At 25.7% G+C, this 19,114-nt stretch overlaps 1 protein-coding gene across 1 annotated transcript in view; it reads left to right on the top strand.

Moving 5' to 3' along the window:
• The window catches only part of LOC129975939 (coatomer subunit alpha-like), a 32,545-nt gene extending 21,327 nt beyond the window's left edge, over positions 1 to 11,218 (top strand). Inside the window, exons 8-13 of the mRNA XM_056089236.1 lie at positions 1 to 163; positions 2,151 to 2,297; positions 2,390 to 2,476; positions 4,122 to 4,307; positions 8,565 to 8,835; positions 9,950 to 11,218. Of these exons, the coding sequence (XP_055945211.1) occupies positions 1 to 163; positions 2,151 to 2,297; positions 2,390 to 2,476; positions 4,122 to 4,307; positions 8,565 to 8,835; positions 9,950 to 11,073 (1,978 nt within the window). The 3' untranslated portion in view covers positions 11,074 to 11,218. The remainder of the gene's footprint in view (positions 164 to 2,150; positions 2,298 to 2,389; positions 2,477 to 4,121; positions 4,308 to 8,564; positions 8,836 to 9,949) is intronic.
• Positions 11,219 to 19,114: the final 7,896 nt, after the last annotated feature.

The raw sequence follows: 19,114 nt of genomic DNA, 5'->3' as shown, positions 1-19,114 counted from the left end.
GGACCATGGCATCATTCGAACTTTGGATGTACCCATCTATATTACAAGAGTAAAAGATTCCAATGTGTATTGTTTGGATAGAGAATGCAGACCAAGAGTATTGACCATCGATCCAACTGAATATAGGTTTAAACTTGCTCTTGTCAATCGAAAATATGAAGAAGTGAGCATTAATTTTAGACACTCTTAATTAAATTTTTTATGGAATTTTTCTAAAAACTTGTGCTGCTTATTATATTCAATATATGATAATAGATTCTTCTGTGGTATTCTTTTCTTCTAGTATATATATATTCTAATTTGAGAACTATAAACTAATTATTGAAAATTTTTATTTTTCAAATTATATAATTTCACCATTTGTGCATAATTTTTTCAAACACTGTATGATATTTAAATATTATTTCTTGTTAACATCACCTCTCTGAAAGAGACTTTTTAAAAATCTTTATTACGATTTCATTTACTTTTTAATGCTTTAAATCTTGGATTTTATGTAATCAGTCATCTTTAGCAACCAGATAGTTTACTGCAAAATATTGGCTGTGTTTACTTTCATTTATTGTTTTTTTCTTTCTAATATTGATATGTATTTTTTAAATTTTATGCTGAAAAATATTATTTTTATTAGTATATTTCAGAATATTTATATGAAAATTAATGATAAATTTTGTCTTGAGCATTTAATTATTGCATTTATATTTCTAAGCTGCAACATTTATACTGAGAAAATGCTCTCAAAGATAAATTTGGAATAAACTTTATATAAGCATAGTATTAACTTAGACATTGCATTCAAATTAATTTGTTGGTGGTTCTGTGTTGAATTATATCCTTTTTTTTTTTATAATACTTTAAAATAATTATCAAATTATTATCATATAATAGATATTACAGTATTCACAGCCAAAACAATAGGAAAGTGTTATTTAATAACCCCCCTCATAAATTAGCATATTCTTTAGAAGTTAAGAACTATGATTATATTAAGGGGTTAAAGCATACATCTATGTTTTATAATCTGTATGTCTTTTGAAGCTTAATTAATTTAAATGCTAGAACTGCTTTGGCAGAAAAATTTACATAATAGAAGATGTAATAGTTTTTAAATAATAGACTAACATCTAGAATGGCATATGATTTTTCAGATTCTTATTTTTAAATTAGGCAACAAATCCTGTCATTATTCTTTGTTCACATTGTTCAAAAAAATATTGTAAGCTAAGTAACATCAATGCTTATTTATTTCATCAATAGAAAAAAAGATTCTTATGAATATTTGTAATAAAATTGATGAAATAAAAAAGGGGAGTGAGGAGAGAGCAAAATGTACAAAATTGTTAAGTGTCCAAATATAATTATAGTATTGCAGATAACTTTTTATTTGAATAATAATCGAAAATAACAATTAGTTAATTCCCTGCATAATGTGTGTATGATGTATTATATTTTAATTCTTTTAAGTTAAGACAAAAATCATCATATTACCTAAAACTCAAAAAAACCATTCAACTTGAAAGTTATTAGAATGATATATCTTCACATTGGTTGCTGATTTAACAAAATCGTAATTTTTGGTGGAACTTTTTAATTTTTTACATAAATATAAGCTTATGTAAAAATTAGGTTCATATTGGGAAGAGTTTAATTCTTGTATCAACAGATATAATTCCTGTTTTTTGTGGGCTCACATTACCTAATTTCAGGACTTAGAATTTTTGTATAGCATATCATTCAGAAATTGTTGATTTAATTTACATGTAATTAATAAAGATATAATACAAACATAATATATGTACATTATAATTTATTGTTGAATTTCGACAATTCTTTATATGGGCATATTTATTATTGGTGTTTATTTAAACTTTTAATCAGACATTTGTAATTTCTAAATTTTATAGAAATTATAGGTGTAATTGAAAAAATGAAAAAAAAAAAAGGTATAAAATGAAAATTGTATTAAAGTTGTGTTCAATGGCTTGAAACTGCAATGCAGAATGTGTACAAATTTGTAGAAAAAATTAAGTTGCCTGATAATTAACATTTGTTAATAATTAATCATTTAAAATATTTATTTTGTGTCAGTTTTCATAAAAGAATGGTATCAGATTCTTCAAGAAAAATAATCTGATGCTTATTGCTTTAAGGTTCTACATATGGTAAGAAATGCTAAATTAGTTGGACAATCCATAATTGCTTACCTTCAAAAGAAAGGCTATCCAGAAGTGGCTTTGCATTTTGTTAAAGATGAAAAAACTCGGTTTGCTCTTGCACTTGAGTGTGGCAACATTGAGGTAAGGCTTTATAAGGTGTCAGTTTGCATAATAAAGTAGTTTATATTCATTACTGTTTGTAAATTTTACTAATATGAATGTATTTTTATTAGGTTGCATTGGATGCAGCAAGAATTTTGGATGATAAAGCATGTTGGGAGAAACTTGGCGAAGCTGCTTTGTTGCATGGAAATCATCAAGTAAATACTACAATATAAATAAATTTTTAATTATTTATTCAAATTTCTTTTATTTTTTATTATGAAAATATTAGAGATTATTTTTAATACTTGCATATTATATATCTTATTTACGTATCAGATTTCTGATAAAATATCAGTTTTTATATTTTGAATTAATAAATAGCTTGTGAATTGTCATTTTGAATGAGCTTTGATTAATGATTAAAGTATGGCATTTTTAATAACAATTATTTTTTTATTTTTTAGTCTGCGTTCAATTGATTTTTTTAGATAATTTGTAAAATATAATTGATACTGCATGATTAATTAAAAAAAAAATTTCAGATCACATTAGTATATTTTAAAGTCAAATAAAGACTATTTAAATTAAAATTTTTGTAGTGCTATTTATTCACGATCTATGTTCATTAGCTATGCCTGCAATTTCTTTTATGATCCCTACATATTCTTTTAAAAGTAAATGCTAGCTTAAGTATTATTGCTTGTGAATTTCAAGAATATTTTTTAAAGACATGAAGGGACTCATTTTATTTCAACTTATTGGCTTCTATTAATACATATAGACAGAATACGTATTTTAAAACCTTAAAAAAGTACACTTTCCTTCATATTTGTAAATAATTAAATTACTAATATTATAATTAAATAATGTATTATTATAAATAACTAAGAGCAAAACATTTTTCAGTATAGGAGTAGCTAAAAGTTAATAAAAATGTTATGAAAAAATTAATGCAATTCTGATTCATTTTAATATTTTAGTATTTGATAAGAACTATGAGGGGAAGTTTTTAATTCTTTAAGACTTGATTAATAATTTTATGAAGCATTAACAATGAAATATTTAAACAAATAAATCAAAACCATTTATAAGAGTTGTTCACATGTGTAGAGCAGTACGTATTAATTCGATGTTTCTCATTTGATTTCATTGTGTCTTTACTTTGCTGAAAAAACAAACCCTTCCAAAATGTGAGATATTAATAGTATAAATAATTGCATAGTATTTTAAATGATAGTCAAAAATTGCAAAATTATAATTAAAAAAATAGTCAAATTATTTTTTAAAGTTGTATTATTGAAGTTACAAGTTGATATTTGTAAGTTATTAAATGAAATAAAACATAATAATTTTTTTTAAACTTTGGAATACATTAGTTATAATTAAATAATTAATATTATTGTAGCTTTCTTATCTTAATAGAGTTTAGATTTTCTGTATATTATAGGTTGATTGTTTACTTCCTTTCATGTGAGCTTTGTGATATAGTATTCCTCTCCTTCCTTCCCCAAACAGTTACATTCAAGTTACAGATGATCTGCTATATTGTGCAATTAATAGCCATGTTAAGTAATTTAATTAAAACTGATATACTAAGAACATAAGTTTCTACTAAATACAATTTTCTAAGGATTTTTTAAACTAATTTAAGCTAAGGATTTTTTTAAAATGAGCCTCCAAAAGTTAATCTCAAGTGCACTCTTACTTTTAAACAGTAAAAATTATCATTTATGACAGGACAGTTTCAAAATAAATCTTTAAGGGGATGGGAGTCAAAACAATAAATTATTTTTCATTACGTTTTTTTTTTTTTTTTTTTGCTTTTTCATTTTTTTCATTTTTTTTTTTTTTAACTTATAGGTTGTAGAAATGGCATACCAACGGACAAAGAACTTTGACAAGTTATCATTCTTGTATCTTATCACTGGAAATCTGGAAAAGTTGAGAAAGATGATGAAAATTGCTGAGATACGTAAAGATACCAGTGGACAGTTTCAGAATGCATTATATCTTGGAGATGTGGCAGAAAGAGTTAAAATTTTGAAGGTGAATATTTACAAAAATTTTATTTTTTAAAATATACTATGCCCCCCCTTTTTTTTTTTGCTTTAGTCTAAAACAGTTATTTTTATTTAAGTACAAAAATACCTCTTTTGATTTTTTAAAATTATTAAACAAAGTTAATTTTGCTGAAACAGATTATGCTTTTTTAATTGTGATCTCTTTTTAGATGGTAAAAAATGTTACAATCTCACTTAAAAATTATACATAAAAAATTAAATAGTGACTTAAAAATTTGAAAAATTGAACATATTGAATTATTTAATGATAAAAAGAAAAAGCTTTTAAAATAATTATCCAACATTTTTTTTTATCTTCCTAAAAGTCTTCATATCAAGATATAATTTTTAAAATAGCCTTTACTTATAGGTATTAAAATTAAGGAATTCCAAAGAATGCTATGACATATCAGGAGTCATGATTCTCAGTATGCAAAATACTATGCTAATGGTTGAAAATGCTATTGTGTTTATAAAAACAGTTTGAATAATAATTTTTGGATTCAGGTTGTTAGTTTTATTAGAAGCATGACAAATACCTTCGCATGACAAATACCTTCGCATGACAAATACCTTACACAGTTCTCAATTATTTGCTCATAACGATAAGATCTGTTTATTTTGGTGTAGATGTGAAGCTGATCTTAGGAAATGATCACAGATGACTGTTATATACAACACATTTTCTATTGGAAATATAATTTGTGTAATTAAAATTTTTTTTTCATATCTGAACTGTTAATTTAGAATACTATTTTATTTTGTATAATTTTCAAATGCATTTTTTTTTTTTTTGCATTACTTTCTCAGTAAAATCAGTTTTTTGTTGTTTGCAAATTTAAAGTTATTTTAATCTGAATTATATCTATATTTCAGGAATTGATGATAAATATTTTTAAAATTTATTATTAATTTATGTTTTTTAAAATTAGTTTGTCTTGATTTATTAGTTATTATTTATAAATTGGTACACCAGTGTTCTGAAAAAAAAATCTTTATATAGTGTCATCTGATAATTTTATCAAATTAGGGAAGAATTATATGATAGTTAAATCCCATTAATATGACCCTGAAAGAACTTTGAAAACTACACCATATGCATAATTAAATTAATAAATTTTTTTATTTCTAAAAATTATCAAAGAAACATAACATAAAATATAACAATCTTTTTATTATCTTCTAATGGAATTGAAATTTGGAATTTTTTCTATTGATAAAAGCATTAGACCTTTATCATGCCTGTGGGGAAAAGTTCTATAATATGAAAAATAAATAAAGCAAAAAAGTAATTTATTCTAAAAAAATACAATTAATTTGAAACTTATTCAAAATGAAATGCAAGTTTATACTTAAAGAAACAAAACAAAAACTGAAATTATATTTGCTGAAACAACTTCTAATCTAAAATAATTTTCATGGATGCAGATAAAAAAAACTTTTATGAAAGAATCTTGCACAAGAATTAAAATCACAAAATAAAAACAAATTTTTCAGCAAAGGAAGCTGTTTTTTTCTCAAAAAATATGTAAAATGCATATATTCATAAAAATATATCAGTTTAGTTTAGATATAGTCATAAATTTAGAATGATTAAAATAATTTAGCAGGTTGCTGTGAAAAATATCATACATTCTATAATTTCATAGCATCATTCAAAATATAAACAGTCTATGGACTACATTAATGGCAGGATCATTCCTCGTTTCATTTGTGGAAGGAATTTTAAAAACATGCATAATCGTAGAAGTCACATGAATTAATTCTCATTTCATATTTTTAAAATGATATTTTGTACTTAAAGTAACTTACCTTTATGGTTTGTCTTTCTCTTCTTCTGTCAATTTCTTCTTTTGTGATATATTTTTTAAAATCTAATTGCTGATATTTAATTTCCTCTTGGAAATAGTCCTTGTATAAAATAAATTGAATTTTCTCATATGAAATATTTAATTTATAATAATTCCATGTTTTTTATGAATCATAATAGGAGTTTAGTTTCATATTTTTCATGACCATGTGTTGCAGATTTTCATATGGCTTCTTTTCCCAGCTTAATAATAATCTTCATTTACTGTTACCTTTTTAGTAAAGTTTCCAGTTGAAATATGCATTAAGCAAAAGATTTTTTTATGTAAATTTCACAAAAGATTGTGCATTTTAATATGAAATATTTGACATTATTTTGGAATAGTTTAAATTTGGGGTTTATGATACTTAATAAATTTGGGTTGTTTATCAAAATTTTATATATATATATATATATATATATATATATAATATAGGAAAAGGGAACAGTTGCAGTTAATAGATAAGTAATGTATATCTAAATGAATCGCATATAAGTATTATGCACTTACATTTTCCCCATTGCATTGCATTACATACCTCATTTTCCAGAATTTTGAAATCCTTGTGTGTTTACTTATCTAAAGAAAAGTTTGGTTTTATATTTTTAATGTATCAGCAAATGACTAAGAAAAGTTTAGGAGTTTCTTACCTTGGTGTTTTGAAAATGGTTTGGGAAAGGCAGCATTTGTAATATGTTTTTCTCTTATTATATTACTGCATTAAAATTATTACAATGCCATGCAGTTATTGGAACATCGCCTATTTATGAATTGATCTTGTCAAATTGTGCAATGTAGTTATTGTAACATTGTAACAGCGTAAATCACAAACTAATGGTTGACTTGTTATCATTTATTTTTTGTAATTGGTATATTTTTATCCTACATTTTGAAACTACATTTAACTTGGCCTTTGAAATCTTTGCGATCTTTTATTTCTGAAATTTGTGAAAATAATGTATTAAATAATAAAGGAGAAAATTATTTCACTAATAAATGATTTTGCATTTTGTAAACCTATTTTCTTTTTCTATTTTCTTTAAATATACTTCATGTGTATTATGCATAAACATTAATGTGCATTTTATTTTTATTTAAATTGACTACAGATAAAAAAAATATTTGAATTAAAACTAGTTAGTGAACTTCAAAATATTTTGGAAAAAAGTAGACAATGAGAATTTCTTTGAGATCAATATCCCCCCTGCCTCTTCTGAAAGTATAACAGATTTATCAGTTTGTCTGCATTTTCAAAACATCATTAACCACATTCTGCTGTTTGTAAATAATAAAATGATTTGAATAAATTAATATGTATGTATGATTCAGATATCCATGGTTTTCTGGGTTTTAAAACATTTTGCGCATAGTTGACACATAAAACTATATAGAATATTTTATAGCATTTAAGTAATTACCAGACATCTGCTATATTCACAAATAATAAATGTTACTTCATTTTTAAGTATGATGGATTTTTTTTGCATTTTTAAATTTATTTTATTTATATAATTTCATAAGGATGAAGTTATTTTAAAAAACGTACAAATATTGGAAACTTGTGTTGATTATCATTAAAAGTGTCTTTCATTTTTAGATTAAAAAAATTATATTATACAGTGATTGTGCAAAGGAAGACAGTCTTTTTTTTCTCTTCAGCTAAAGTCCTTTTTTATGTGTGAAGACAGCTTTCCACTTGTTTTGTAACATAATTGCTGATTTTTAAAGTGCTAGAGATAGATGTAATAGTTCTTTAATAAATGATTTAAATGGTGGTGATAATTATATTTTATTTGTTTATATATTAATATGTTTTCGAAAATTTACAGAATTTAACTTTTTACATAGTATCCAGCTATATCAATCATATTTAATATATTCTGTACAATGTAAAATTAAAAAAAAAGAAAAAAAAAAGAATCCCATTTCTATGACTACAACTGATTGAGTAAGGAAGCTTTTTACAGACACATTCAGAGCCTCAAGGGAGATCTTTAGGGTTCATTTACAAATTAAAATTATGCATTTTTGTGTGTGTGTGTGTTTTTTTTTCTAATTGTTCCTTTGAATAAATTTATATATGAACCTTATTTAGGTTAAACAGTTGTAACTAATTCAATTTTAATCATAAAATGATTGGATTTTTCTATTTGTAACTTTTTACAAATACATTTATTGACTCAACGTAAATTCTTCCTATCATTTAAAGCAATTTTTCAACTAGAATTATATATATCTCTCTAGCAATTTAGAAATTAGTTATTGAGTCACAGTAAGAGGGACGTCCTGTATATTCTGTGTGCATACATGCTTATTCCTATTCTATATCTCTTTATGCAGTGTGGGCATTTTATTTTATGTAGCAAAATTTAAACTATATTTATCTATTTTAGACTTGTGGACAAACATCTGTGGCATATTTGTGTGCTATCACACATGGACTAGAGGATGAGGCTGAAAATCTGAAAGAAATAATGGAAAAATCAGATGTAACCTTACCACAGCCAGATCCCAGTGCTGTACTTCTTCAACCTCCTTGCCCAATCAATAAATCTGAAGAAAACTGGCCTCTGCTGAGTGTATCAAAGGGCTTCTTTGATGGTGCCATCGGTTCTCGAAAAACTGCCCTGGCAGCTGAAGTCCCTGATGACAACTTAGCTGAAGGTATGAAAAAGTATTTCAGATTGGAATCTCCAATAATTTTTTTGAAATCGGTTACATTTAATATACACTTAACATTTAATTATTATTATGGTACATTTTCTCTCTCTCTCTCTAATTGTTCCAGGTTTTTTATTAGAAAATTTTATATTATTTTTCTCACACAGAACACATTATTTAGCATAGAAATCTTATTTTCTTTTTTATTTTTAGTTAATTACAATTATAATTTTAAATTTAAAAAAGAATTGCTCTTGTACTCATATTTAACTTTTTAGAATATATTAATGCCAAATTTGAAAGCTCTAGATCTATGAAATAGTCAACACACACATACTCACACATACATGCTGACATAATTCTGTTATTTGTAGAGGTAGATTGTCAAAAAAAGAATTCATGGTAAAAATTGTGAATGTTAGTATCTAAGTTTGGTATTTTATGTATCTTTATTGGTTTATTAATCATTGCTATTCATATGCTATTGCATATAAATATTTTTAAATTGCTACAAATACTATGAAATGTGCAGACAATTGTAGTAAATTTTGCTAAATTAAAAGCTTGATATATTTTATGAAAGTGCTATTAAAATTTATATTAATGCTCCAGATTTTGTTAATTTTTTTCTATATTTTGATGAAAAATTTGGTCTCTAGATAGAATTTTTTTTCTTTTCTGTAAGCTCTAAATTGATTAAAGGTTTTGAACAAAATGTGTATTAGCAATGCATTGCCAGAAATGAAATTAAAAAGAAACTATTTATTTGTGCTTTATAAAGCAAAAATGTAGCATTTTAAATTGTTTTTGACGCTTGAAAATTTTTCGTAGTTGAATAAATAGTATTCCTACATCATACATGGTCTTATGACATTATACATAGAACCACTCCCAAGAGTTAAAAATTACTATTTTTTATATTAGTAAAATATTTTCTGATATTTTTTTAATACAGTCATTATTTGATTGATAGAAACATTCTTTACTTGCTTCTTCAATAGAATTTAAAAATTTATTTGTGTTTTAGTTAATCTAATTAGTCATTAATTTAAAAGAATTTGAATTAATTTTGTCAATTTAAAATAATTAAAATTGTAATTCTTTTTTTTCTCAATAGGCTGGGGTGATGATGCTGAACTTATGTTGGATGAAGAAGGCAATGTTGATTCTGTTATTGAAAGTGATGTCAAAGAAGGTGGATGGGATGTCGAAGATGAAGATTTGGAACTTCCTCCCGAACTTGAGGCTTCAGCTGCTGCTGCTGCTTCTGGCGAGGAAGGATATTTTGTTGCTCCTACTCGTGGTGTTCCGCAAACACAGATGTGGGTCAATAATTCCAAACTGGCTGTTGACCATATTCTTGCTGGATCTTTTGAAACAGCCTTCCGACTTTTGCATGATCAAATTGGAGTTGTTAATTTTGAGCCTTTCAAGCAAATTTTCATGATTTCATACGCAAGAAGCAGATCCTGTTTTCAAGGTATGTCACCAATCCCACCCCTTAATGGCTATTTGCTCCGCAACTGGAGTGAAGCTGGTCCTAAGAATGGTGTTCCTGCTATTGGTTGCAAGTTGAATACTCTGATTGAGCGCTTACAGTCCTGTTACCAGTTAACAACTTCAGGGAAATTCCAAGAAGCGATTGAACGCTTCAGGATTCTGCTTTTAAGCATTCCACTGCTGGTAGTGGAAAACAAGCAGGAGATATCTGAAGCTCAACAACTTCTTGAGATCTGCCGTGAATATGTTCTTGGATTGTCTCTGGAATTAGACAGAAAAGCTTTGCCAAAGGATACTTTGGAACAACAGAAACGAACATGTGAAATGGCTGCTTACTTCACCCATTGCAAGTTAGAATCTATTCATCAAATTCTTACTCTTCGTACTGCTGTTAATTTGTTCTTCAAGTTAAAGAATTACAAGACAGCTGCATCATTTGCTCGCAGGCTTCTGGAGTTGGGACCAAGAACCGAAGTTGCTCAGCAAACAAGGAAAATCTTGCAAGCTTGTGAAAAGAATCCTGTTGATCAACATCAACTACTTTATGATGAACATAATCCATTTGCTATTTGTGGCATTTCTTACAAGCCAATTTATAGAGGTAAACCTGAAGTTAAATGTCCTTTATGTCAAACTAGCTATTTCCCTGAATACAATGGTAATGTCTGCAAAGTGTGCAGTGTTGCAGAAATAGGAAAGGACACTATTGGATTAAGAATCAGCCCTTTACAGTTTAGATAAATTCACATCTATATCTCTGTGTGTATGAGCTTTATAATATTATAGCCAGAAAAATTTTGTTTAAAAAATATTCATTGAAGGAGGATGTAATTGTTCATTTTATCATGTGTTATGTATTTTTCTTTAATAAATTATGATTTATGAATGCTCTGTTGTATTCATTTTCTACCAATTTTCCCCTTTTTATACAAACATATTACCAATACATTTTTAGCATTGATTTTCTTTACGTAGAAAATTGTGAGTAATTTTCTTTATCATAAATGCCAGATTATCTTTCCGATTGCATTTTGAATTCAGTTTATACATTGTATAAATTTAATTACTAATGAATAAAATTTCTGAAATCAAGACACCAAGTACTGTGAGATCATTTACATAATTTGAATATAACGGTATAATCTTCTAATGTTATACATCTGAAATGCATGTTATAAAGTATTAGTTTTTGTTTATTGAGCTGAACTACTCCAATTAAACTTTCTTATTGCTTTGTGAAAACTACCATTATTACGCTATCGTTAAATCTTACTTTTAAAAATTAACTAATACATTGTTTAGTATTATAACTATTGATATTTAAAGCACTTTTTTTATTTTGTGATTTAATACTGCTAATAACGTTTTGAGGAATTTTGATGCTTAATAGTTTTACTTAACTAAAGAAAAGTAATTGGAAATGAAAAGATCTTTGTAGTGTGCTTGAGCATTTGAGCAAATTAATAATTTAAAAGCTTAGCATTTATATACTTTGACCTAACTATAGAGGGGCAAAACTATTTAAAATTTAATAAATGATGACAAAATGAATGATTTTAAATTTAATGTTAATATATTTTTGCCACTCTAATATCTTTTGTGACATGTATAAAAATACCATTATAAATCAGTTTATGAGAGTTAATAAAATATGCAACAAAACTAACTATGAAAAACAAATCAAGTACTTAATAGATAACTTTATCATTAATAATAAATGATCTTACTGCCAATTATCTTCACAGAAGATATCCAAAATTTATAGCCTTCACTTAGCAACACACAAAAAGGCAATAAGTTTCGTAACTTGATATATTTATCTCGTATCTGTTTTGCTTTGCAACATCTTTCCACATTGATCTATTATAACATTGAAGGTGAAGCTTTTCACTTAATTGTTAATATTATTTTCGAAAACTAGTATAATTTCTTTTGTGGTCCATTTGATTTTCATTCTGAGTAATTAATAAATTCATGCCTAGTTTTGCATTCCATTTTTACATTTCAACCTTTATTATTGATTTACAGTTATATAATGTATAAAATTATAATTTACAGTAAAACAAACTTTAAATGAGAAGATACTGACAATCATTGTAAAAAAAAAAAAAAGATTTTCTGGATTGTATTAAATGTACTGATCTTATTTAATGGTGCTAAAATAGGTCTTGTATTGACATACATTTAAAAGAAACTAGTATACAAAGACAGTATACATTTAAAAGAAACTAATTTTAATTAAGTAAGTTAAGGCTTATTGACAGTACATATTCATAAAATTTAAAATACAAAATTATTTTTACTGAAATAGGATCTAACTTTCTGTAGGACATCCTATGAACTTGTTAAACTTGTTGATTTCCTGTATTATTTTAAATTCTCCTGCAGCCTTATTAATAGCACCATGCTTTTGATTTCTTTCCAGCTGTAATAATTTGCAATGAACCATCATACTCACCGTTAATTAATTGCTTTGATTTGGTATTTTTTTGTAACATAATATTAATTTAATTAAAATCTATTTTCTTATAAAAGTGAGTGTTCATTTATTTTACATTATATACAATATTATATTTATTGTAATTTTTTCACTTAGTCAAAAAAAAAATATGCTAGTTAAAATTTATTACTTTTTAAAAACTGTCACAGCTGTAATGCTAGCTTAGCAAATTATTGGCCTGCTTCAATAATTTTCAGCATATTTAAAAATGTATACTATATTTCAAACAGAGGGAGTATATTTTAAAAATCTGGTTTAAAGAATGTGAATTTTCCCAAGTTTTGCACTATAATAGAATTGATTTCTACAAACTTAGTTAATTTGTTTACTTTTTATAGCCATTGGATTAATAATTTAGTTTAGCAAATATTTATTAAGAGTTGGAATATGGATCATATTTATTATATTTTTAACCATTTTCAAAATACGAAAACAACATTTATTCTGAAAATGTACAAGAAATTATTGTGAGCAATTTCATTTTATGTTTTCACTTGATTTACCAAAGGCGAGAATTCATTCTTATTTAAATTAAAATTAAAAACCATTTAGATTTCAGAACATGATCCTTTTGATCTTTTTCATGCTTTTAAATTCACATACCTGATAATATGATATTTTTTTTGAGTTCATTTGTTTACAAGCCAAAGGTCCTGGTAAATTTTATATTAGAATATTTAGGTTGTTTAAAAAATGTTTTGTAATTTTTATACTTATAATTATTTGTATACAAATTTTATTAATTTTTTTTTAAATGTGAAATACTGACATCAAGACACCAATTCTCTTGAAAGGATCCACACTTTGTTATTAAAGTTTTTCCAAATATTTAATAAAGGCTGCTAAATGTTGATGAAATTAAAATGAATTATATAAATATATACACACACACACAAAACTTATTCTTTTCTTGAAATATTCTATTTTTTGAATTATTCTTGAAATTTTACATAATTTATAAAACTAAAAGCTTTTCACATTTTAAGTGCTCGAACTATATTGCAAAAATTTTGGCATAAGGTATGACTGTGATTTCCATTTGATTTCTTATTAATTTATTAAAAATATTAATTTTGACGCATACAGTTTTAATCCATGTTTATTGTCACACTCTTCAAATTTTAAAATTGAATTATTTAAAATTCTATTGTCATTTAATTATTTTAAGATTTTATTGTCAATTATTAAAATTCACTGTTTAAAAGTAATAATTCAACCTTTTGTTTTATGGACAATTATTTTTATGTATGTATGTGACAATGTAATTTTTTAAAAATTCCTACCAAACTTAACTAATACAATGAACGAATACATTAAGCAATGATAAGCTTTTCATTTTGAAAAATGTTCCATTAAAGTTTATTAGGTTTTTACTAAGATTTTGATTATTTATAATTTCAAGAAATTTATGCACATTATTTATATATTAAATTATAATTGCTGAGATAATTTTTAATCAGCAAAGTTATTTTCAACATGCCAATATCTGCTTTGTGTATTTAAACGTGCATGGTTCTTTTAAATTTGCAATAGTTTTGAAATGAATTCATTTTAAACAGTGAAACACAAATTGCCATTTGTTTGATTTAAAAAAAAAGTAAATGAGATTTAGCAAAACTTAAATGAATTTTTTATTTAACTGTCTTCCGAACTGACGGGCATTATTTATTTCTTATATTTGAGCTATTAAAGGAAGGAAAAGAGAAAAATTAATTTCAGCGTAGATGCCACATGTGATTAAAAAATGAATTCTATTTTAAAAAGAAACTTCTTAACAAAGGCATTTTATAAACATCCGCCGAATTATAAAACCCTCAAACTTTTTTTTTGTTCCAATAAGCAGAATTTTTTGCCTTTTTCTATAACATAACATTTTTGGCAAATGTTATGTGTTCTATCCATGTTCTGAGAAAAATGAAAAATTAATGAATATTCTCTACCTGAAAGAATTTTTTTTCCTTTCACATAGATAAAGAAGGTGAAATTTATTCATCTAGATATTGGAGAATGAGATATCAAATACCATTTAAATATTTAGGCTTATAAGAATTAAAACTTTTTGAAAGTCACGGCATTGATACATATAAAAAAAAATCAACCTATTGGAAGCATAATTTTAATTCACTCATTGCATTCAATTCATCGTAGTTTTAAGTAACTACGATGAAAAATGTATTAACTTTGACTCATTAAAGCTGTCTATATAATAAATTATGTTCGTTTTTCTACTTTCGATTCAAGATGTTATTTTTTTTAACATGATACTGTATTATGTCTAGGTAATATCTGTAAACTGTATCATTTGTGATATGTATGTTGCAAATATTATTCAAACCAATCATTTGCTTTAAAGCTACCAAATTTGACTTGTAGTTACTTTTTGGACAATAAATTCTTAACAAGAAAAGTTTTAATTAGAATAAATCAAATGTAAAAGTTTTTCAGAGCACAATAATTTCTAAGTATATTATTATGCAAAAACTATCTTTATGACATTCAAAAGAAATAGCTTTTCAGTTATATCAATGTTATTTACATACATGTTTTTGAAATTTAATTAATTTAACGTTTTATTTATCTTTCCCAACAATATTTCCCCCCGTTTTAGTTGTTGCGTTTATCCTCAATTGATGATATTTGATAGAATTTTCGTATTCACTTTATAATTGTTATAATCAGACTAAAGTTTTTTTTTTTTTTTTTTAACGACATAAAGACATACGAGTCGAACTTGAAAAATTATTATGTTGCGATGTTTTTAACAAGAGGCTGGAATCTCCTTTAATATTTTTTTGTAAACATGGATTCACATTTCAATTAATAAAATTGATATGAAAAATTATACTTGCTTTTACCACTTCAAAAAAAAAAAAAATAGAATAATTTCATTCACATGTATAATATAGTTATAAAAATAGATATTTTATAAAAAACTTTTAATAACAGAATTTTTTTCTAAGGAAGTCACCTGCAAACGAATTTTTGCTGATCTAAATTTACATAGCCACAAGAAAGTAAATCATGATTTTTAAAAAAATAATTATCAGTTTTAATTTAGCATATTCAACGATATATATTGTTTAAATGCATATATATCTCGAAAAATATAAAATTTTATTTAGAGAATTAAGTTCTTTTCATTTGATAAGTACAAACGCAATTAAATAAATGCATTAATTTAAGGAAATTAAATAATTAGCTTACTACACAGTAGATGTCATAAACAGCGCCAAACGATAAATAATTTAATTTTATTTAGATAAAAGTTTACATTAGAAACGTTGGCAATTTAAATAATTCCGAAATTCTTTTTCAGATTTTAATTAAATTCTTTTTTTATTGAAAGTATTATATTTCTTTTGAAATTAACAAAATCTAACAAATTATGAAATTTCTAGCAGAATATTTTAAAAATATAAACTTTTATGTCAATGAAATAGCATTAAAATAAGGGTAATTAAAAACATGTTGAAATGCTTTTATATGAATTTAACACAAAGAGAAGTAAGTATGTTTTTTAATGTTTCTTTTTTCAAAACGATGCTTATTTACAGATGTACTTATTTTTAAAATGCTTCATATAACTTGCTTTTGAAAAAAAAATTATAATAAAGTTCATCTAAAATGAATTCCTGTATCCACTTTATATTTTGATTTCGTATTAATAGATAAAAAATAGTTGTAATGTGAAAGGAAAAAAAAAAAAAAAAAAAAAAAGAACGAATGAAAATTTATAAGAATATCTAAGAATTTTCTTGAAAATTAATTTCAATTAGATTATCAGAGTAATATGTATATTTGCTCAAAATTTATTTTAAAGTTATATTAATGAAAATAATGTAAAAATTAAAAATGAAAATCAGAATCCATAAAATTTTCAATTTTTTCGCATTAAATTCTTTGAATTTAAAAATATACAGTTTAAAATTACATTAAAATGATTATTACAATGATTATTGCAGTTAAAAATTTACATTTTTTTACATTACATTTTTAAATTATTATTATTAATGTTTAATAAGTAAAAATTAAAATTCTATAGTCAATAATAAACAAAAAAAAGATTTAATAAATTTCACTATCTTATTAAAAAGAAAAAAAAAAAAAAATAGCACTTTGCTATCGAAATTTTGAGACGTAGTAAATGTATAAGATTGCAAATGAACGAGCATTATTAGAATATATTGCAATAGCATTTATATATATATATTTTTTTTTATAATCTCACTGTTTATCTATTAATATTGCTTTGTTCTATTTTGCACGAGCATTTGCACGTTTCAGAATCAATACATACAACGCACTTATCAAGAATTTTGGGATTCAAGTATTTTTTTCTTATGAAAGAATATTCCTTTTCCGTGAAACCATAATAGTTTCTCGGATTCGCTTGGAGAAACAGTACATATAGGCTACAGAAATTCACTAGATGTCCAGTTTGATTTAGAATCAAGCTGAGGACGCTTCTTATTCTATGGCTTCCCGAAGAAGACGCACATCCAGTTTACTGCAATTGCTTATGACTCTCGTCTTATTTTGTGATGCAGGTAAGTTCCTTAAGAGTGACTTTATAAAATTGACCGGAGTTATGCACTGTTGAAAATAATACGTAATAATGAAGTTTGTTTTCAAAATTGAAGCAAATATAATAGAGCAATAACTAATTTTGGAGGCTAAAAATTCTTTTTAAAATGTTGTATGAGAACAGCTACATTTCAAAATGAATGTTCTATTTTGTATTATTGTTTCAAATTCTTTTTAATTACTGGATTATATTTTCTCTACATTAAAACTTCCTAAAATTAAATTTAGAAATTTTTAATAAATCAAATTATGAGATAATCAGATTATAAATAAATCAGATTATGAGTTCCAATTTCTTAACTGATTAGCTTTTAAATACTTGGATTCTGGAATGTGAAACTAGACGTTGACTTTCTCATGTTTCTTGAAATTATATATCTATTTTTTTGTTACAGGTTCTACGAAGTACTGTGAATATTCTTCATTCACAAGTGACATAGTTTTAGAAAGTTGTGTTCGAAGAGAATTAGCTACTAAATTGAACATAAACTATCGCACTAAAGGAAGTATATCGCAACTTACCGAGTAAGATATTTTCTTCTTAATACGAATTATTTAGCCATGATTTGAATTCTCCATATTTTCATTGCTCTAATCTGTACTAAGAATAAAGAATAATGTGTGGGCTAGTGCTTTAAAGGACAGAGCGGTTGATCTAGAACTACGAAATTTGGAATACATGAATATAAATTTAGAGCAGGAATGTACTCTTCGGATAAAGCAATGTTAGCTTAAAATTATAATTAATTAAAAGTAAGCTAAACTCTAACATTTCCCCCCCAGTAATTCCCAAAATTATAACTACTATTGCGTGAAATTAATGTTGACATTTTTTAAAATCTAATATATATATATATATATATATATATATATATATATATATATATATATATATACAGGGTGGTCCAAAAAAACTTCCCCTATATATGACGGCTATACAGGGAAAAAAACTTCCCCTAGCGGCCTATCCGCTCAACCAATCGAACCGAAATTTCAGACATGGTTGTTTGAAGGTATGCGCTGGAGATTGTGATGATTCTAAACAACACAGGGTTCACGGTTACGGTTACAGTGAGAGAATTTTGAAATTTTCAAATGGCAATCCCCATTTTTTCCTTGCGCAAATTGATCAACGTATTGAAAAACCACAAATGGCGTTGGAACGATTAGCGTGCGACGAAAATTGCCGCTTTAAAGCATTTGCAAAGAAGAGCATTATAAAGGACTAATGACAACACAGAGAGGAAAGAGAAAAAAAGTTTTTATTGGAATTGAAAGTTATAATTACAGGTTTTCAACGTGTTCATCTTCGCAGGCGACAACGCATTGCCTTCGGGAGATTGTGAACAACAATGCCGAACATAACATGAAAGGAGGAATCTACATAACCTCACGTGTTATGGCATCTTGCAATTCTGACACATCTCGTGGACCAGGCGTGTACACCTTAGATTTCAGATAACCCCAGAACCAAAAATCCATAGGAGTGAGTCGGGGGATCGCGGTGGCCATGAAACTGCAAAATTACTAGAGATGACTCTATCACCAAAGTGTTGTTGCAGCACTGGTCGAACACATTGGGCTACGTGTGGAGTAGCCCCATCTTGCATCCATATAATGTCCCTAATGACATTTCGTTGCTGCAATTCAGGAATAACGGAATTCTGCAACTGTGTCAGAATTGCAAGATTAGAATCA

The sequence above is a fragment of the Argiope bruennichi genome, chromosome 7 (genome assembly GCF_947563725.1).
Source record: "Argiope bruennichi chromosome 7, qqArgBrue1.1, whole genome shotgun sequence".
In the NCBI taxonomy this organism is placed as follows: Eukaryota; Metazoa; Arthropoda; class Arachnida; order Araneae; family Araneidae; genus Argiope; species Argiope bruennichi.
Note: the sequence above shows the minus strand (reverse complement) of the source record. Positions and strands in the feature narration are given on the sequence as shown.